A 22,819-nucleotide genomic window follows, 5' to 3' on the forward strand; every position below is an offset into this window, starting at 1 on the left:
GAGACACTCACCAATGGACAATAGGTAGCTCAACCCCCTGGGAATTTCTGGCATCTGTTGGCCAGCTGGGGGAAAGGGGTGCTGATTGGCCAGCATCCCCCATCTCCCAGGATTTATCCCAGTGCAGGGACCATGTGGAGCCTCTTTCGTACCCACCTGAACTAGGAATGGGAACCTGGCCTGGTAGGTGCTGCAGGTCGAGCCGCTCACCTGGTTACAGAGTCAGGAAGGATTTTTTTCTCCCATGGGCCAATTGGCACAGGATGAAGGCAGTTTTTGTCTTCTTTGCAGCACTTTCAAGCCACAGGGGGGAGGGACAGTGCAGTGATTTGAGCATTGGCCTGCTAAACCCAGAGTTGTGAGTTCAATTCTTGAGGGGGCCACTTAAGGATATGGGGCAAAATCAGTACTTGGTCCTGCTAGTGAAGGCAGTGGGCTGGACTCAATGACCTTTCAGGGTCCCTTCCAATTCTATGAGATAGGTATATCTCCATATTTATCTAAGTAGGAATGTGCTTAGTACCTAACTGAGGTTCTGGGGTGTAATTGTTTGTTCATCGCAACTTGCAGCCAGTTTCCAGTGTGGTTAAGAAAATAAAATGAACAGTTCCCAGAGGTAAAAGACCTGGGATTTTGATGATAGGCCTGAGGCTTATGTGATAAGGTGAGACCTTATCGCCAGGGCCGATGCAACCCATTAGGCGACCCAGGCAGTCGCCTAGGGCGCTAGCATTTGGGGGAAGGCATTTCGGGTCCTTCGGCAGCGACCCAAAGATCCGGCCGCCCTGGTCGTCGTCAGCATTTAGGCGGAGGGAGCTGGGGCAGGGGGGCGTGAGGAGGGCCGCCTGCAGCCAGGGCCGGCTCCAGGCACCAGGTAACCAAGCACATGCTTGGGGCGGCACCTGGTAAGGGGCGGCCAATCTTGGGGTGGCGGGGGGCAGCCCAGCTCAGCATTCCGCGGGGGGAGGGGAGAGCAGGTGCTCCGGCACTCCGGCGGCACAGCCCGCGGCGCTCAGCGGGGGGGCAGCGTGGGGCACGGTGTTCGGGGGCAGGGTTCTGGTGGTGCGGCGCTCGGCGGTTGGGGGGGGCTTGGCGGGGTGGCGCTTTTTTTTGCTGCTTGGGGCAGCAAAAAAGTTAGAGCTGGCCCTGCCTGTAGCAAGTAAGGGAGGGGGGGCGACATGCAGGGGACCCTCTCCCTGCCCTAGCTCACCTCTGCTCCGCCTCCTCCTCTGAGCACGCCGCCCTGCTCTGCTTCTCTCCCTCCCAGGCTTGCAGCACCAAATAGCTGGTTGGCGCTGCAAGCCTGGGAGGGAGAGAAGCAGAGTGGAGCGGCGTGCTCAGAGGAGGAGGCGGAGCAGAGGTGAGCTGGGGCGGGGGGGCGGGGAGCTGCCGCATGGCTCCCCGGGCTGGGGGGAGCTTCCCTGGGGGGGGGTGCCTCAGGGCAGAGGGGGAGTGGGGAGCTGCTGCGGGGGGGTACCTTAGGGCGAAGGGGGTGGCGGAGAGCTGCCACAGGGCTTGGGGGGGGGGGGGGGCGCAAGGTGGAAGTTTTGCCTAGGGCACGAAACATCCTTGCACCCTCCCTGCTTATCGCCCTCATGGGCTGCGGTCTCCACCCTGCTGTGCCTTTGGAGGAAGTTGGGAGGCAGGAAATGTGCTAGGACTCAGAGAGAGCTGAGTCCTCGGGGATAGGCTGAGCAGAACTACCCTGCATTATGGGTTATATGGTAAAGAGCCCTTTAACTGCCACATTGGAACTAATTTAAATACCTGGTATAGGAGAGCATGGGTCATTGTCAGGTAGCACCCCTCCTCTATGTTAAAGTTTAATAAAAGTTGTGGTTTACTGCTTAATTCAATATGTGTGTCTGTCCTCGTTTTGCCACTGTGTCCACATCAGTGACTGAATGGATATTTATCAAAGAGCTATTCCTCTTGTTTATAGTGGAGTGATATTTGCACTGTTGCCAAGTTTCAATCAAAAAGACTACGGCAAAATGTAATGACATATGATACTGTTATCACCCAACAGATTGGAAGGGATGAAGACGAACTGGGAAAGATAATTATTTACAGTCCTAATTATTCTATTTGTACGTATTTTCATTCTTTATAACTGCTGCAAATACAGTGCCACTAAAACAGGAGCTGGTTGGGAATTTTTCAACGAAACGTATTTGTCAGAATATGTTAACTTGTCAAAACCAAAACTGTTCACAGTAAAGGCTTGGTGTCAATGAGTTTCCCATTTCAATTTTTTTTTGAAATTTGTTGTTTGAAAGTGTCAAAATGAAAAGTTCCTTTATGTGGTTTCAAACAATTTTTCATTTTGAAATTTCAGTTAATTTATATTGAAAATTTTACATTTAAAATGGTCAAATTCAAAACAAAACATTTTGAAATTATCTAAACAACATATTTTGATTGACCCCAATTCAAGCACATTAATACTACCCCTGCAGTGGCTTCCCTCCCTGTGATGTCTTCTATGTTCTGTGTGTTGTAATAGCAAAGTCCAAGGTGGAAGGTAAGAAAGGACAGACATTTTGAACTCAGACCTGTAGCATTATTTTCATGTCTATTTCTTTAGTCTGCAGTATCGGGAAATATAACTGTGAGAAGAAAAATTTATCCAGAGAGATGACACACAAAAAACGTAACAGTGAAAAATTAGGATGGATATAAATAATTCAATAAAAAAAGAACTTGAAATCAGTCTGTGGAAAGCTAAGAGGTCAAATGTTAGCCATTATTGAGCTGACAGCTGTGATACTCTCTGTCACAGAAAGAGAATATTCTGTGTTGTGGGAACTCCTTTGAGTAACATGGAAGATAGGGCAACACACCAGGGTATAATCTTTACAGCTTTGGTACAAGGCTGGTGATTTGTTATTGGGCTAGATTCACTCCTACAGGCATGGAGGGGCTGCAGATCTGCACCTGCTGGAGCCTGAGGGGAAGATTCACCACAGTGAAAGAGGGGTTCTAGTCCTCATGCAGGTTTTATGTGGGAAAGAGTAACTTTAAAATCCAGCTGGGACCCCAGAGGAGCCCACCATTAGAGAAGTGCTAAATCTATACTCCTCCCTGAAAGCCGGACCCTTCCTTCTCCTGGCCCTGCCCACCTTTGGAGTTCTAGGCCCACTGGTGCAGTGGGGGTTATGAGCTGTTTGTGCCTGTTGGCCCCACTCCTGGCAATCTTTCTACCTCCCAGCCCCTGAGGCTTGGGTTCTGTTGGCTTGTGTTTGAATATCTCTCATTGAGTCCATGAGAGAGAGAGAAAAATACTGCCCCTCCCTAAGTTATGTTCCTCACTGTGTTCCTTTCTCTCTCTAATCTGGAGAAAATCATCATTTCCCTCAGCCAATATACTCAGTATAAAGGGGAATGAAACAAAGTGTCACTCTTTTTAGACCTGTTACCCAAACATCCATCACTTTCACCGTAGGACGAAAGCAAAGGAATAGAAAACACAAGCAAGGAAGGAAGATAAATGTGCAACACTGAGATTTATGTCATGCACATTTTTTTCTCTAATGAATTCTCCTATCAACCTTTCTAACAAAAATAACTTGAAAGGAACCTGAAATGCAGATGAATAAAGATTTTTTTGTTTGTTTGTTTGTTTCTAAGATCTCTTGGGCAGAGACTTGTCAGCACAGTTTTGGGTGCTATGAAAGCACCTTTGTTTGGCTTGTTTTGTTTTGTTAATGGACAGAAGATACTAGATCTGATTTTGAGGACTCTTTTCCTCACATGTCCAGCTGTTGCAGAGATGATGCTATTATTACTTATGATTTCCCATAGCAATTCCCTCCAAGGCCAGAAGAAGGCATAGGCATCATAAAGCCAATGCTAGTACTCCAGTTCCAGGAGTCACGTGAGGAGATGAAAATCTCAGCTTTCATGTAAGAAAAATATTTCTAGTACTTATGGATGGAAAGAAATGCTTGAAAAAATATGAATCAAGTGTAACTGATGTCTGCCTGAGTTGGGCAGAGAGCTCCAAGAGGTGAGGTGAAGCCAGGATGCAGTAACGGCTATAGAGGGTGCATGTTGGATATGCCTACAGTTCTGGATTACCTTAATTTGGCCTGTCTTCTTCCCTCAATGCACCTGCATTTATCTCCCACCTACAGCACTAGGTTATGTAACCTTTCCCAAAATTGTAGATCAGGTTTTGTTCCATAATACTATGCCTCTAAGCATAATACCCTTTAGTTCGTCTGTTCTGTGTATGTTCAATAGACCGTTGTAATTATTTATTTGTGAAAATCCTAGAAACGGGGGGAGAAAAACTTGAAGCCAGGAAGGGTGCTGACATCTGAAAGTAGGTAAGCAAAATGGTCACATAAAGACATGCTCGGAGCCAATATCTCTCACTAGATAGACATCCTAGTTTGTCTGGGCTAGCCAAAACTTTCATGCCTGTGCTGCTTGAAATTGCCGACCAATGTAAATAGTATGTCATAATATATTTCTGTCTGTCTAATCTCTGTCTCTGATCTGTCAGACTAACCTGTCAGCATAACAAAAGTGCCCATCTCCCAAATATTCAGGTACTACTTACCAAATGATATTATAAAACACAGGATAATTAGTACAGGTCGAAGGGAAGGATATATTGCCTGGCAGGTTGGTCATTGAACATTTAAAGCTAGCAAACAGTTCAGAGGAGGGAATTCCCCTTTTCCTTCCCCCAACCCTCCCTTATTCACACACACATCTGCATAGCCAGATCAAGAATACTGCTCACGTGGAACACTGTGCAGCTCAGGCTAAGGGTGCATCTGCCAAGCACCAGTTCGGTCTCAAGCAAAAATTTAGAGCAGCTCTGATGCTGCTCTAAATTGTACTAGTTGCAGTGGCCCTCAAGAAGCTGCTCTGGCACCTGAGCATGGGATCCCAGCAATTTAGGGCATGGCCCGTTTGCCTCAGGCATGAACTATATGTTGATAACTGGATTCACCTAGGCAAGGGGAATCCTGAGCTGATTACTTATGTTTGCTTTGCACCACAGATTTGTGGAAAGCAGACAAGGATATGGCCTTAGATCTTTATCTTCTGATGGATCCTTTGGTGAAGGAGGAAGAAAAGGGAAAATAGGTCTTAAGTGGTGTTTAAGTGCTGATATTTTTTTCTTAGTGGATGGGGGCAGCCATCAGGGCAACAGTACAGTGGTGTTGATGGCACTGAGTTTGACACACCCTAGCACCCCCATATTCACCACAGTCATATAATTAGGATATATATTTGCACAAAGTAGGCCTTGTGAGATATCATTCTAAAAGTCTTGATCTGATAGACATTAATATCTCGTTGAATTGTATGTGCTATCACTGTATGTGACGTTACAAAGTTTGGCTATGTATGTGCTCTGAAACATGTTATGAGGCTGAGAATACCCACAAGCAGCCTTTCAGGTACAACAATAGAAAGGCCAACCAATGTTAATGGCTTATTGAGGAAATGCACACAAGCACAAGGATTACCCCAGGAACTGTGTACAATAGAAACCTCTCAGAGATAGCAGCACAATGGGAACTGTTTGACCCAGGTCACAGTAAAAAAGCTTTCCAGCACGTTGGAAGAAGATGTTAAAGGGGGAGGGGGGAATGACATCATGACTGCACCTCAATCTCCCTACAACACCACCTGAAAGTACCGGATGAAAAGGAATGAACTTGGGGGGAAGTAATGGTCCCAGGCTAAAGGGATTTTTAGCCTGTATATGGAAACTTGGTGGACTGCTTGTATCAGTCAGGGAGAGAGTTTACTGATTCAAATCCTAGCTAATAGTGTTTGTTTGTGTTTTGATTTATTTCTTATGATAATCTACTTTGATCTGTTTGCTATCACTTATAATCACTTAAGTTATCTTTCTGTAGTTAATAAATCTATTTTATATTTTACTTAAAACACTGTGTTGTTTGAAGTGCGAAAGGGATAAATCTTGGCTCATGATCAAGGGTTAGTGCATGTCCACTTTCCTTTGTAAGATTGTCAGACTGGTAATAAATTCATACTGGTTGGACTTTGACCAAGGCAGGATGGTACAGCTCTGGGGTCTCAGGCTGGGGAGCTAGGAACGTTTAGGCTGTAGCCTCTCTATTGTGGGTTCATGAGTGGCTGGCCAGAGCATTCATGAACACAGCTGGGTGTGGTCTCTGCCTGTGGAGGTTGGTGTGAGTGCAAGCTTGGAGGGTTTTGCAGCTTGTCACAACATCACAGTGCAAGAGGGAACCCAGATTGGTGACACAGAGGGCTCAGCTGTACCTCAGTTCCAGGTGGCAACCCCCAGAACCCCGTCACACTGAGAGAGGCCATAGAATGATGGTTATGCATTCCTATGGTGCTTTATACAGATCCTAAATAAAAAGAGTAGTGCCTGGAACTTTCTCAGTCTCTAATGCCTGAGACCAAAATTAAGATTAATTGAATTGAATTTAAGAACAAACCACAAGTAACTATTGTCTGTTCCTAGGGTTGACTTACAAGGCTCAAATGGGAGCATAGAAGAAACCAATGGCCAAACTCATTTATGGTGTAGATCAGCACAGCCAATGGGTATTGTGCCTCCATACGTCAGGACTGAATTCTGCCTTGCTAATAAATAAAATAATAAATAAATAAATAAAATCAGAGTGGGGAGCTGTCTTTAGTGGCATTGTGTTTTAAAATTTCCCATCAATAAGATCGGCACTTGCTATGGTTCATCTATGCCTGGGCAAAGGCTGAGATGCTTTCACGTAGTTTCTACAGGTGACCTTTGCTGGTGTTCATTTAAAATGCTACTCACTAATATCTGTACCACCTAAATTGTCAGGTAAGAAGAAAAAGGCAGGGAGCCACTCTGAAGAAATGGTTCATAACCTTTTAAAGTAACATATTGCAAGTGGTTTTCTGTTCCCGCTGTGCTTTTTTCCCTTCTAGTTTTTTTCCCACTGAAACTGGCATTAGTTTCAATTACCTGTGGCTCAGCTGTGTGTCAGTGATCAGAGAGATCTGCTGCCTTTCAGTGCTTTGCTGTGACAACTTGAAAAGATTACTCAGTACATTTTCTTTTCCAATTTAGAAATTGTGTTTTTGTTTTGTCTTTACCCTGTCAACTCTGGTTATTATATTTTTGTGACTTATAAAATATTATTAATTACAACAGCAAAATTCATATTTATTTTAGCAGCTGGAAGCCAAGCTAAAAACTGAGGGACAAATTCTGTTCTCAGTTACAGTGGTGTAAATCTGGAATAATATTCACTTCAATGCAGTTATTCCAGGTTTACATAGTGTAACTAAGAGCAGTTTTGCTCTCGAAGCTTGATAATCTTTTCTAAAGCAATTGGCAACAAATTTCCTATACAGTACCTCTTCTAAACCGATGAAGTAATAAGTGAAACAAATACACAAGCTGCTGAAACCTGATATGACAATGTAATGAAAGATTAAATTTGTACTAGAGAGAGATGAAGTTAAGCGTTCTAACCCCCCAGTCTCATTATTCAATTTCTAGCTTGGACAATTTTTAGGGATGAATCTGCTCTCTTCTATTCTATTGTGCTGAAAAATAAAATATATTAATTTTGGGTCAATCAGAATAATTTTTTTTTAATTTTCAGCAAACCAAAAAGGGGAAAAAATTGTTTCAGGTCAAACAAAATGTTTTCTTCTGGTTTTAAGCTAATTAAAACTTTTTTAAAAAAATGTTTTCAACACAATTGAAGTACATTTTGAAATTAAAAGCTGTTTGGAATAAAAAAAACTTTCATTTAGAAAATGTCAGTGATTTTTTTTTTTAAATTACTTGAAACAATTTGGCAAGTTTGACATGAATTGACTAAATGTTTTTGTCAATCCAAATCTGCATTTTTCTGCCCCCCAAAAATGTTTGTGCAGCTCTACTCATGGGTGTCATAATTTGGGTGCCTTGTGCCTCTATTCTACCCTATGGGCTGAACACCAATACCTAAACACATCTCCCATGGTGCACCACAGTCTGCCCTCTGAGCAAGTGATGCAGTGCAGCATGAGTCACAAAACAAGAGCTTTTTTATGGGAGAGATAGTTTGGCCAGAGGCCCTGGCCCACAGGAGAAAATGGGGCAAGAAGCACCAGAACTACAACTCCCATGAAGCAAGATGACACCAGAGGCAGATATGGTTTTAAAGCTGAGCTCATTTGGAACAAAAGGTTTTGAGTCAGTTCAATAATCTGAAACAAAACATTTCAGTTTGGGAATGACAAACATTTCATTCTGACCCAAATGGAATTTTTTTTTAAAGTTTTCATTCCAGTAAAAATGTCAGTATTTCAACTTTTTATCACAATTTGAGATGAAAACAAATGATGAAATATCAGAATTTCTTGAAGTTGGAAATACCATTTTTCACTCAATTCTAATAGACTAATAGAGATCCTGGGACAGGAGATGATGGAGTTTATTGTGCTTCCAATCCCTTCTACTGAAGATGCTTTCTTGTGAGGCTGCAAGATGACCAGCAAACTGCCATTTGGCAACATCTGGAAATATGGAAATTTAGAATTAAGATTCCACAGATAACTTTAATTCTGCCCCCAATTACTGCTACATCCCATTTTAGGGTGCAGTATCTACATGATGTGAACCAGCATTTAATCTAAGTATTTCAAGTACTCTTCCCATTGCTATCTACTCTTCTATATCCTCTTTGTAACATGTAAGGTCATAAAATTGTTTTGGAGAATAAAGTACAGTTCCCTATGGTCTGCATCTAGTGTTTGTACAGTGGATGACTAGATGTATGGGGTGTTGATGCTCAGGTTTCAGACCACATGGACAGGAAAAATAAAATTAGCTGCATATGGTAGTGTTCTTCCTCTGTATAGCTAGTGTAGTAGAATGGTAGATACTGGACAACACATGTAGATAGTGGACTGTGAAACAATGTCATCCCTTGACTATAATGGGTACGTGAAACGTGGGGGCAAGTGATTAACCTGTGTCTTCCGTTTGTTTCTATATCTGTATTTTCTGTTGTGGTCATTGACATGTTCCAAAAGGATGAATCTGATGAGACTCTGTCTCTGGGTATGCGGTTCTTAATTAAATAGTGGCAATTCAGCTGGTGCCCCATTAGGTAAAGGAAGATCTGCTGCAGTTGGGGGTATGTGGTTTTTATTAGAAATGTATGGAAAAAGCACCTTGAGTGTGTGTTTCTGAAGTAGAGGAATACAGTAGTGTGTTCAGGGATTTTGTTTGAGTTTCCTGACTAGAATACATTTATTTTTCCCCAATCAATTTAACCTTAATTTAAACATTGGGCTTCAAACATTGTTTTATTTTTAAAAATAGGTACACATTTATGGAACTAAAATATTCTATTGTTTTTACAGATGTTACTGCTAATTCTATGTAGCCTGTAATGTATCTTAACATTTTTCCCCTGGGTGTTTATTTAGCTCTTTTAAAGAAGAAATACAGGTTTTTTGCATATTCTGCATATCTCTTTTTGTAAAAACATCTTTAAAAATATTTTACAACACTCAAATGGGAAACCTTGAAGTAGATATTTACTCTTTATTTTCTTCTACTATGAAGACTATAATTTTCTGTAATTATAAATGTATATTAAAAATGTTAAAAGTTACAAGAAGGACAAGATTATATAGTATTGAACTCAAACACTGTGCTGATGGAGCCTGTAGCCTTCTTCACTTTTATGAGTTGGCCCAAAGATGCTTAGAAATGCCACCAATAAATATGAATCAACCTTATGCTTCACATATAGTGAAATATATAATGGATCAAATGCGTGCCTGCAGTAACTCCACTGCTTTAGATAGAGTTGCATCAGGGATGAAGTTGGTACAGTGTTTATAGTCAAGGTTTTGACAAGAGGAAAGATCTTATAATGTGTAGTGATACACAGTCTTATGGAAATAATTTTTACCACCACCGATGTGCTGATTTCCCCTGATGTATATAATGCTAAAAAGATTCCCTTTTTACAGTAACTCACTTGGAATGGGTCACTAAACTGAAGAGTGGGGTCAAACATTTTGGTCCAATAATCAACCTCCTAACTTCACTTAAAATCCAGTGTCATGCATACAAACAATCCTTATAAAAAGACTACATATCCAGTTTTGTTTCTAATTTTGTATGGGGATCTTCATCAAATACACACAACTTTTTTTCGCCTTTCCCTTACAACACTCGCACGAACGCTGATTATGTGTGATGTAGAAAGAATGGATACAGTTTGTAGCGCTCAGGCTTTATATCTAGATTGACTAGAAAGCCAGGATTGCTGCTGACTGATAACACACTTCCTCCATACAAATTTTTTCTCAACCCTCCCAGGTGCTGCATGATAGAGTGTGAACTGCATTCAGATTTGCCATCATTTTGAAATGGCATTATCTCCCCATGAAATTACAATATAACTATGTGGAAATGTAGAATTCAGGAATACAGATCTGCTGTGAGTGATACTACAAAGTTCCTGTCCTTTTCCCTTGAGTTTTTGCCTTTATTTAGTCCCTGTAATTGACTGTCGTTCTTTAGCTTTTTGTCATGATGTGGAGCTGGGGGGGTTTGCTGTTTATCTTGTGTCTCAGAGTGGAGAATTTACAACATGCTTGTTGAAAAGCTAGAGAATCTACACTCATCTCAGTGATGAGGCTATAGGGCTTTTAATTATCATTTTGTTCTATAATCCACTTCCTCCTTCATTCGTTGTGCCAGCCCCCACCTCCTCAGCTTCCCATATAATGGGTACATAGATACATAGCATATAACTCTGTTCTCAGATCTAGATCTCATCTTCATTTTTCTTATTTTTCCTATGTTTAAAATCTCTGCATATTGAGAGAGAGAAATAACCATGAAGATTCACTGTGGGAATCTGAGAAGATAATTTTGCCCTTATGCTAGGAAGCACACACTAAAAAGGGAACCAAATTCATCTAATACTGCCAGACAACTTTACAAGCAGTTGACACTCTCTTAGGGAATGCACTCCTCATTACCAGATAGATAATTGTAACTTAGAGAGAGTACTGAAGTGAGCAAAATAAATAAATAACAATAATTGGGGAGTTGAAAGGATTGATTTAGGAGAAAAGATTAGAGAGCTACACTAACTATATCTAGCTTGGCTAAGTGACAAGCAAGATGGTGGAGACATGATTACAGCCTATAATATTTGAAAGATTTCAGCCCCAAAGAGGTAGAAAGATCCTTTAGAGTGACACAAGGAGTGACTAGAAGTGATGAAAGAAAAATGAAAACTGTAGAAGATTGAAGAAGGAAGAAATAAAATATTTATGCTAAATATCAAGAAAAAATTTCTCATAGACCTACTCAGCTAAGGAATAGTCTCCTAAAGGAAGTGGGGAAAGCTCTATTGCTTGGGACAAATATTGCAACAAAATGTACTTTGCTGTATGGAACAATACTGTACTGGTAGGTAGATGGATGACTTCATATGTCTCCTCAGTGTCTCACTTCTGTGTCCCATAAAGAGCAGTGTCCACTGCATGTACAGCCTGGGATACTTCCAGACCCTAGACACAAATCACGAAGTCTCTGCTGGAACCCAAATTTTAATTGTGACAAGTTTTGCTAGTAGCTGAGAGTTTGGCTTGGTCCAGGGATTTTGCTATTTATTTGCATCTGTTCACTTCATCATGCTTTTTATTGACCAGAAATGTTTTTGCATTCTTTATATTTTCTCATTTTTACTATGAATGGCTTTGACAGTAAGGGACCTAAACAGGAACCTTTTTGAAGTAACTGAGTGGGATTTTAGCCTGCTTATAAACACACAACTCTCTTCCATTCAGTATGAATCTTCAAGGGTAGATAAAGACAAAACAGGGCATGGCCTACCAAAACTTTGCCTCCAACTACCATCCCCGACCTGTCATAATTGTTTGCCCTATGAACAGACTCTCTTCCTCCTAACTCAGCCACCTCTCCTTAATTTTCCTATTGCTAAAAATTCATCCCAATCCTCTCCAGGAATTATACCATACCTTGCCTCTTCACTTTCCCTCTCCTGGACTTCTGCTCCTCACTCCTATTTCCCTCACTAATGATCTCCCTCTGAGACGGACCCCTCATGATTCTTCAGTCTTGCATATTGTACTTGTCTGCCTTCCAGACTGGGGTGTGCTACCCCCACAGAGCCTCACCGCTGAAGAGAGTCTTGTCTTTCTTTCTTTCTTGCTCAGAATATGCCTTTAAGTACATTGGGAGCAGGCTGAGCCAGCCCACCACAGGAAGAGCTCGGGGATGGATTGGGCCAACAGCTCCCAGGCTCAGAGGGAGCCTGCAAGCTACACTATCCTTTAGGCTGTAACTTCATCTTTTCCCCACTGCTCCCTGGCCCCCTTGAGATGATTTGCAACCCCAGTGGAGTCCAGAGGGAGAAATTCCTACACATCCCCAAACCCCAGGATTACAATTGCCCTGGCCTTTGTGCAGGTCATGAAGGGTGTGAAAGAGAGTTCCTTGCACCCTGTCCTCCTCCCCCTATCCTTGTATATTCATGCAAGCTCCATGGACAATCTGGTTCCCTCTCTGCTCCAAAATCTTAGTTGTTAAAAAGAAGAAAATTCCTCCAGCTCTAGAGCATTAAACAAAAATTGTTCCTCTCCAGCCTTTGTGTGTTTAGTCCAGAGGAGATTGATTATGCATGTGAAAGAATGTGTACCAAATGCAAGAGCCTCTTGTGCACTACATCTCTCAAACAAAAATCTATCATGGCATGCTTCAGTAGTTTTTAATTGTAAACAGTCCTTATAAATATCATCTACATTGTCAAGCTCCAATTGAAATGATGTAATGACATGGTGTAATTTAATATGCTGATTTGGGTTTTAATCCTCTTTTGGGCTGCCTAGCCCCAGATGGCCTCTTTATGTTCTGTTTACTTTTTACTTAGCTATTATTTATTACCGTTGTCTCTATACATCTAGTGAATTCATCTCAATTTTACAATGTGATTGCCTAGTATGAAATAGAAATGCAGAATGGAACCAGGGAGAGGAGTCAGGAGAAAAATATCATGACTTCTCCGAGCCCCCAGAGAGACCAATGGGATAGCAAGTCAGTGAAGAATCTAGTAGACCTGATAGGAAAATTTTTGATGAAACATTTTACATTGGGGAAAAGGTGAATTTGTCCAAATTGAAACTCTTTGTGGGAAAGGGTTTCCCATTTCAAAACAATTTTGAAAAGTTTCAAAATTATTTAAATGTCACATTTTGACATTTTCAAAATAAAAAAAAATGTTTTGGGGTCAAAATGACTTTCCATTTAATAATGTAAGGTAATTATTAGTTAAGGAAAGATTTTGACTTTTCATCCTGATTTGAATTGAGGATATTTTTCAAAATCTCAAATTCTCACAAGATGGGAAAACCATTTCCTACCTGGCTCTAGGATCTCATCTGGTGGTCTCATTGCTGGATCAGTTCGTTAAAACAACTGCTGGGCTTGCAGCTTTTGGTGGTGGTATCATCACTGGAAGGTGGCAGGGAGGGAGATGGAGGATGTGAATAATCAGAGAAAAGGCAACGAACCCAAACTCCACAAGAGAAATAGGGAGCACAAGAACAGTCGCTAGCAAGGTCTTTACCGCTAGTGTTCAAATGTGGTTTAGCGTTTCTTGAACCTGAACATTGGTTCAGCATTTCTGGAACAACTCCAGTGGTAACTCATGAAAGAGTTCATGTTAGGGAAGTACTTTTACAGCTTATAGGCTGCAGCAATTAGAAGGTGACAGAATGACATGCGCTTTAGTGATGACAGGTCTGTACTTTGTGTTGTATTTAATCACTCATGGAGAACATAATCACATACATTTGAGCAAGTCTGACATTCCATCCAGTTGAGGAAAGTGGTGCACCTATACATTGCAGGGGGACAAATTTAGCATAACTTAAAGTATATCCTGAGAGTATGCATGAGACTGAGGAGAATATGTGGGAAAGGGAAAGAAAGGCATTAAGCAGGAGTCAGTTCCCTGGGTGGTAAAAAGATATTAAGCAGAAGTTAGTGCCCTGGATCGTTGCAGTGTAATTTTCTTTGGAAGCAGTACATCCAATGGAGTAGTATAGATGGAACTGATAGCACCACGTGTTAAGTTTGGTTGACACTTCTTGTCTTCAACTGTTTATAACTTTGACAAACTTTAACCATTTGGGATGATACTTTCCATGATGTGGTCTGCCTCGGGCTGAATGTTTTTGGAAAATTTCAGCCAAAAACATGTCAGCTATTTCCAAGAGCAAGGTTAGAGAAAAATACATTGTTTTGCCTAAGGTCAAAAATTCTAATGATGTTTTCTTTAAAAAGCTGTAGTGCTCCTGTGCTTTGGAGCAGGGACTTCAAAATTTGGTATGGAGGTAATCTTTGTGTCAGGAATGTATTTTGCCATCTCTGTGAAAAGACTGGAACAGTAAGAAAGAGAGCAAAACTGGGCAATTGGGAGTCAGTGGGTGGTAGACTGACATCAGATGAGCCGCTTGGAGGAGACTGGGACCGGCTGGGCAAGGAGATTGGGACTGGGAACCAGTGAGGCAAGAGGAAAGAAGTGTGCGGGGTAGGGGAGACAGATTGACAGAGGAACTGTGAGGTGGAGGATGAGGAGATACTGAGATTGGGATGAGGCACCTAGGAAGGAAGATTGGGACTGGGAGGCAGTGAGGATAGTGAACATAAATAGAGGTGAGAGAGAGAGGCTGGGAGAGGAGCTGGCGGGGCACTGGGACTATCTGAGCAAGGAGATTTGTGGGGGATAAGGAATTAAGGGGAGGGAGGGGGAACTGGTATTGGTTGGGCAAGAAGGCTGGGAATGGGAAGAATGGAATGAGAGGAGGGGAGATGAGGACTGGGACGAAGAGTCCAGAAGGGGAGAGTAGAACCTGGTGCAAGGAGACTGGAACTGGAATCAGAAGCGTGAGGAGTAGAGATTGGGACTGGCTAGGTGAGGAGACTGGAAAAAAATCCAGGAATGGGGAAGAGACAGGACTGGGACTGGACCAGGTTGGAGGGGATGGGACAGAATCAGTCAAGCTTGGGGACATGGGGATAACAGTAGGTGTCCACTACGGCAGTGGTTCTCAACCTGTTTGGGCTCAGAACCCATTTGGACTGTCACGACCCAGAGACCTCGGAGAAGCCCCCAGACCTGATGAGAGAGGCCCCCATAGGAGTCTGTCAGAGGGCTGGGATGGGGGCTCAGAGCAAAGATTCCAGATTCTAAAACCAAATGTGAACAGCTTGGGAACCACCCCCCCTTGGCAACTGGGGGAGGGGTAGTGAGCCAAGTCACTCCCCCAAAACATAGTCCCTTCCTGGGAGACAGAGGGTAAAAGGTGGGAGGGATTTGGGGTGCTGGAGCTGAATTGAAGAGATCAGGGGGCATTGGGTATAGTGCGGAAGCAGATGGAGATTTGAGGGTTGCTGAGGAACAAACTGAGGGACAGAGGGGTGTGGGAGTGAAGTGGGAGACTGGGGAAAGAATATGGGGGCAGAGAGTTCGGGGGCACATGGCAAGCTGATAACTCCCAAAAAAACCACACAGACCCCACACGTGATCCATAGGGAGCAGAGGGTAAAGGGCTGGGGGATTTGGGTTCCTGTGGGATATGTGGGGGGGCTGGGGAAAGGAGTTGGGGGCAGAAGGGGCTGGAGGTTGCAGTGGAGGAAGATCTGGGGTGCTGGGGGCCAGGATGGATGGTATGACAGAGGAAGAGTCACACAGCTTTGGGATTGGGGAACCATTGAGGGGCCCAAGCTGGGGGATGGGACAGGGGGCATGGAAGATGGGGTGTCACTCGGCTGAGGGGCACAGGATATGTCAGGGAACCAGTACTTACTGGGAAATGTAACACCAACCACTACCTCCCGTCTCCTCTCCTGCAAGGCTGGCTGGGTTTGGCTCCCCGCTTCAGGGATTGACCTAATGGCGGGGCTGGCCAGGCCAAATTTGTGAGAGTGGTATTGTGACTTGGTGCATAAGGTCACAGCACCACTTACTCAATGTAAGGGTGGCTGGCCATATCTGAGTGGCACTGTGACCCCATGCAGCAGGTTGCAACTCCTGGAGCAGGGAGCTGAGTAAAGCCAGCTCTGTGATCCTTTGACACATTCTGGTGACCTAGTTTTGAGTCATGATCCAAGTGGAGAAACCCTGGATTAGAGCAAAATCCCTTCCAGCCCCTGGAATGGAACCCAAAATTTCTGAGTTTCATCATTCCTCTGCTCATCAAATATCTGTGAATCCCATTGGCAAGTGCATGTCTCTTCTTTCTCTAGCACTAACCCACAGAGCAATCCTCTATCAGTTACTCCATTAAATCAAGTAGCAAGGGCCAGTACAGTGGATCTAAAAGTTCCAAGCCTGCTAATGAATCATTTGGGTGTCAACATGATGGAATTTCTGGGACAGGGTTCAATTTGTTTTTTTAAAAGCCTAGGAGATTACCTACAAAAAGAAGAACAGGAGTACTTGTGGCACCTTAGAGACTAACAAATTTATTAGAGCATAAGCTTTCGTGGACTACAGCCCACTTCTTCGGATGCATATAGAATGGAACATATAATGAGGAGATATATATACACACATACAGAGAGCATAAACAGGTGGGAGTTGTCTTACCAACTCTGAGAGGCCAATTAATTAAGAGAAAAAAAAACTTTTGAAGTGATAATCAAGCTAGCCGAGTACAGACAGTGTGATAAGAAGTTTTTTTTCTCTTAATTAATTGGCCTCTGAGTTGGTAAGACAACTCCCACCTGTTTATGCTCTCTGTATGTGTGTATATATATCTCCTCATTATATGTTCCATTCTATATGCATCCGAAGAAGTGGGCTGTAGTCCACGAAAGCTTATGCTCTAATAAATTTGTTAGTCTCTAAGGTGCCACAAGTACTCCTGTTCTTCTTTTTGCGGATACAGACTAACACGGCTGTTACTCTGAAACTACAAAAAGAAGACAACCTTATGTCTGGCATTTCCTAACTTTTGAGTATTTGACTTTATAACCTTAGTAATGATCTTTAACATAGTATGTGTGTGTAATTTAATGTAGGAAGTTGCTATAGTGGTGGATATGACATGGGATGTATCCTCTCCTTATAGGAGTAATGCTTGTGTTTAGATACTACAGTCTTCTTTACATCCTCAAATTGTAGCAGTTTAATTTAAATCAGTTTGTTGTTGTTTTTTTACGATTTTAATTAAACAGGTGCAAGCCCCCTTATTTTGGTCTAAATGAGAATTATTTTAAATTAGTTAAATCTTATCCTAATTTATTTAGGTAAACCAAAATAAACCCGGTATAAACCAAAATAAGAGTATCCACGCAGCTTTAAGTTCAACTGCTGCTATGTTCTTGTGTACTCAGGCACTAGGATCAATTCATGATATGGACCCAGCTGAGGAGTGAGACAGAATGTATGTTCCTCTCTAGGTAAAGCTAATTAGATTACATGTGCCAGTGCCATTTTGTCTTGGACAAATGGGCCACCTAGTATTAATAGTGCTGCTGCTGTGAGGAGTGATATGTCCTGGCAGATTAACAAAGGTTTTGGATGGCAATTACAATTGCAGATTCAGTCACAATTGTGGCAATTCACATCTGCTAGCCCAAGTGCTTCACACAGACATCAAAAGTGCATAAAGTAATGCCAGAAACACCAGGGCTAGTCAACGATACTTCCGAGAGCTCCATCACCCTGGATGATAAAATAATCTTCAGAAAAACAATCATTTAATTGTTTGGCTAAAACTCTGAGCAAGAAAGCTATGTTAACACAGCTGCAATCACTAGTAAAATAGGCTGCATGAACTGCCCATGTAAGATTTACCTACAACCTAGCAGATTCGACAGCAGGGTGGGCAAGGCACATAATTTTTCATTAGTATAACTTAAGGAAGAAATCTTTCCATTAGTGTGGTCTAAGTGGAGCTTTCATTGGAATGGTATTGCGATATGCCAGTCATGATCAGTCTTGACAATGAAACACAGAGCTGCTACTGTGTTTTTGTTTCATTTTTTAATGCAGGGGAAATATATCTGTAGAGCAATGCTTCTCTTTAAAAGAGTCTTGTGTTTCAGATCACTGAAGCAAATTTTCTATCTAGATACTTATCTAGTTCCAATCACCATAGCCTCTGAGCACCTCACAAATATTAATAAATTTATTCTCATGGTATCCTTCTGAAGCAGGGAATTAGCATTTTACAGATATGGAATTAAGACAGAGATAAATAGCCAGATTTTCAGAAGTGCTCAGTACCCTGCAGCTCCCTTTGAGCACTTTTGAAAATCTGGCCACTCCATGTTGGTGCCTAAATGAGAGTAGTGCTTTTTTGAAGATCCGTTACCAAGTGACATGTCCAAGGTCATACATGGAATCAGTGGCAGAGCTGAGAATTGATGACAGATCTCCTCAGTCTCAATCCATTGCCTTCACCATAAAATGATCCTTTCACCAGGACCAGAGGGTTGGTCAGAAGTGTGAAGGGAGTAAAATAGGCACTACATTGATTCTCTCTCATGCACACATATCTACACTATGTGAATTTAGCACAGGTGAAAGGTGCCCAATTGATAGCCCTGGGGACTGAAGTCCTCCATTTATACACTGAACAGGGAGAGTATAAGCTTATCCCAAATTCTCCACCTGCATGCCTCATCCCTGAGGGCAAATTGTTTTCAGTTCACATTCAGTTCCTAGCATGCCTGCTGCATCTACAAACAAAAGCATCAACCAGCATCAGCTGTGGCAGTGGTTTTGGGGATATAGACACGTAACTGCTGGGAACTGGACTGAAACCCCAACATTTTTTTAATCACACAGCCTTCAGATAGTAACAAGTTTTGGTCACAACTGCCTTGTTTTGGAGTTGACAAGCTGCAGCCTTAAGGTCTTCTTCTATTTGCTACAGGTGAAATATGGGAACTACGCCTTTGTGTGGGATGCAGCAGTTCTGGAATACGTGGCCATCAATGACCCAGACTGCTCCTTTTACACAGTTGGGAACACTGTCGCAGACAGGGGATATGGAATTGCACTCCAGCATGGCAGCCCCTACCGAGACGTCTTCTCGCAAAGGTAAGATTCAGGAGAGGATGGAATAGGGATTAAGGGAAGATATCTCTCAGCTCTGGAACCATTTCTAGTTGCATTTTCTTTGGGAGAAAAACTTCCTGTTATTGCTGCTGTCCACTCCTTGACTTTGTACATATGCATTCACTTACTTGGGAATGTACGTAAAAACAGAAAAATGCCCCGCTTAGCAAAAAGAAAGGAATGAAAAAAGACACTGGTTTCGCCTGGCCTTACATCATCAAACATATTGAAGCCGGTGACTGCCAATTGCATATTCTGGTATTTTATGCTGAATTATTCATTCCTCTAGCAGTCTCATTAAAATACTTAGTTTTGCTTTAGTTGCTCTCACCCCCTCCTGAGAAACATCAGAGAGTTGCACTGAACTTTATTGGCAGCAAAAAATGGTTTGTGGAACCTCTGTTATTTGGATAGCAGGGTCCCACACTCAGTGCTTTTGAGAAGATGTCCCCTACCCCCAAAAAGTTACAAGCCTTTTCTAAGAAGAGAAAATCGTCTAAGAAAGTTCTGAGGTTTTTCCAAAGCTTACTCAACCTTTTGGTACTGCAAAAGTGAGATCTCTAGTGAGATTCCTGGTACCTGTTGCTTTTGGTCAGTCCAGAAATACCAACAGGATTGTTTTTATTGTGCTTTCTCAGCATTCAGTATTAACTCAAAATTGCAGATGCATGTAAAATGGAAAAAAACCCAACAATAACGAACAAACATACTTTTACAAACCACAGGAAAGCTTTATTTTGTATCCAGTTTGAATTTTGGATGAAGGTCTGGGTGAATTATATGGTTCCTATTTATTCCAAACCTTTTCTCCCAGCCCTATTGCTAAGTATTTGCGCTTAAGGCAAATGACAATATTTCACACTTGCTTTGTTGGAATTTCTTCTGTGTGGCTGTCGTATTGGATATCCTTCATTATGTCATATGAATATGTTTCATTCAGGCTTGTGCCCCTTGTGTTCACTTTCTTTGAATATTCAGACTATTCAGATACTGGCACAGATATCTGCAGAAAGCAAATGTCAGAGTTTTGATATTGAATATTCACAGGACTGAATTTTAAATTCTCCTGTCCAAGTAATTGTGCCAGAATTGTGCTTGTGCATTTGTCATCACAGGGAAAAGAAACAACCAGAAATAATGCTATGTGACTTATCTGACAACTAAGCAGCACAATTTGATTTTTAAATATTTGCATTCACTTAATAGAGTATATTAAAAAAGATGGTTGAATTATTTCAAGTAATACATAAATTCAAGGAAATCATTATCTGCTCATAGATATTCTATGAGCAGAAAGGGACGAATATTCAGTTAATATATTACTGATTGGGAACTATTTGCCTGACTTGTGCTCTGAGATAAACTTTAACAAAAATCTAAAAGTTTACAGAAGTGATGAATGCATTGAGCTATATATTTGATTGTGTGTGTGTGTGTGTGTGTGTGTGTGTGTAAATATATATATTGCTTGCTTATTTTGCACAGTGTATATCAAGCGAACAATGCTAGAGTCCTGTTTTATATATTTATATATTTAAATTATAGGGAGTTGATTGTCAAAAGTATTGAAACTTTCAGTGAACATGTCCATGTAAGCTCAGCAGAAAATATCTAGGACTCTAGCATTGATATACACTATGAAAAATAAGCAAGCATAAATCCTTCCTATAATCTTTCTAAGGAATGTTCCCAGCCATCTAAGCTCTGGAACAGCTACATAGAGAGGGGAGAGTGATGTGATCAGGTGTCTTTCGGGATCTTAAGTCATCTTGTTCTGAGCATTAGCCACATGAGTTTGATTTTAAGAAATGGAAACAGAGAGAAACAGGAGACCAAGGATGAAACCCTGGTCCCACTGAAGTCACTAGGAATTTTGCCCAGTCCTGTACATGAAGGTTTTGATATCTTCAGATCAAGAGTGATATATATGTGCAAAATAATAGTAGTATTTTCATTTTATTAATAGTAACTATAATTTTGTTACTGATACAATAATAGCATCTGCAAACAGGGATATACTTGCGAGGCATATTAGTCCCCACGGTATTAGACATGATCACCACTAGAGTTAAGAAAAAAAATCCCCCCGTGGTACAGTATTGAACAAATAGGGAGGCTTGGTTATGCCGTCATCTGAAGCATTGGCATTCACTGTGCAGGTCTGACAGTTCTAAGTAAGTATTTTGTCTCATAATCGCAGCATTTCAGTATATTATTTTTGGAAGGCATATGTAAGCAGAAAGAAGCGTAAAAATTTGCACTTATGTAGCACCTTTTATCTGAGGATCTTTGAAGCACTCTATAAATAATAGCATTCCTCTGAGAAAATAAAGGAATTTTTCCCTTAATACATGGGTAAATTGTGTCACAGAGGGAGGTAAGTGACTTTCCTAAGGTCACAATTTGTCAGTGGCAGAGTCAGGAATATAGAACCCAGCATTCTTGATTTTCAGTCCTCTGCTCTAATACTCTAACACAGCATGGGAGAGTAGGTGGATGGATAATTTATGAGATCTCTAGAGTCTGGGGAGTCTGAACTGGTATTATGCAATGTTAGCACTAATGAGCAAAGAACTGATTATATCATCAGGACTGATGACTGACCAGAAGGAACATGACCCCATGCACCTAGGTGGGCCAGAATGCGCCTGTCAGGGCAGTGCTGGTGAACAATTTAGAGAGTTTGATTATGTATACACTGACAAGTTTCAGAGTAACAGCCGTGTTAGTCTGTATCCGCAAAAAGAAGAACAGGAGTACTTGTGGCACCTTAGAGACTAACAAATTTATTAGAGCATAAGCTTTCGTGGACTACAGCCCACTTCTTCGGATGCATATAGAATGGAACATATAATGAGGAGATATATATACACACATACAGAGAGCATAAACAGGTGGGAGTTGTCTTACTAACTCTGAGAGGCCAATTAATTAAGAGAAAAAAAAAAAAGAAAAAAAAAAACTTTTGAAGTGATAATCAAGCTAGCCGAGTACAGACAGTGTGATAAGAAGTGTGAGAGTACGTACAAGGGGAGATAGTCAACGTTTGTAATGGCTCAGCCATTCCCAGTCCTTATTCAAACCGGAGTTAATTGTGTCTAGTTTGCATATCAATTCTAGCTCTGCAGTCTCTCTTTGGAGTCTGTTTTTGAAGTTTTTCTGTTGTAATATAGCCACCCGCAGGTCTGTCACTGAATGACCAGACAGGTTAAAGTGTTCTCCCACTGGTTTTTGAGTATTTTGATTCCTGATGTCAGATTTGTGTCCATTAATTCTTTTGCGTAGAGACTGTCCGGTTTGGCCAATGTACATGGCAGAGGGGCATTGCTGGCACATGATGGCATAGATCACATTGGTAGATGTGCAGGTGAACGAGCCCCTGATGGTATGACTGATGTGATTAGGTCCTATGATGATGTCACTTGAATAGATATGTGGACAGAGTTGGCATCGGGGTTTGTTACAAGGATAGGTTCCTGGGTTAGTGGTTTTGTTCAGTGATGTGTGGTTGCTGGTGAGTATTTGCTTTAGGTTGGGGGGTTGTCTGTAAGCGAGGACAGGTCTGTCTCCCAAGATCTGTGAGAGTAAAGGATCATCTTTCAGGATAGGTTGTAGATCTCTGATGATGCGCTGGAGAGGTTTTAGTTGGGGGCTGAAGGTGACAGCTAGTGGTGTTCTGTTATTTTCTTTGT

General features: G+C 41.8%; 1 protein-coding gene across 1 annotated transcript in view; it reads left to right on the top strand.

Moving 5' to 3' along the window:
* Positions 1 to 22,819, top strand: part of GRID2 (glutamate ionotropic receptor delta type subunit 2) — a 1,011,959-nt gene that overhangs the window by 891,134 nt on the left and 98,006 nt on the right. The window contains exon 14 of the mRNA XM_054030820.1: positions 18,943 to 19,109. Coding sequence (XP_053886795.1) covers positions 18,943 to 19,109 — 167 coding nt within the window. The remainder of the gene's footprint in view (positions 1 to 18,942; positions 19,110 to 22,819) is intronic.

Source organism: Malaclemys terrapin, chromosome 5, assembly GCF_027887155.1.
Source record: "Malaclemys terrapin pileata isolate rMalTer1 chromosome 5, rMalTer1.hap1, whole genome shotgun sequence".
Lineage (NCBI taxonomy): Eukaryota > Metazoa > Chordata > Testudines > Emydidae > Malaclemys > Malaclemys terrapin.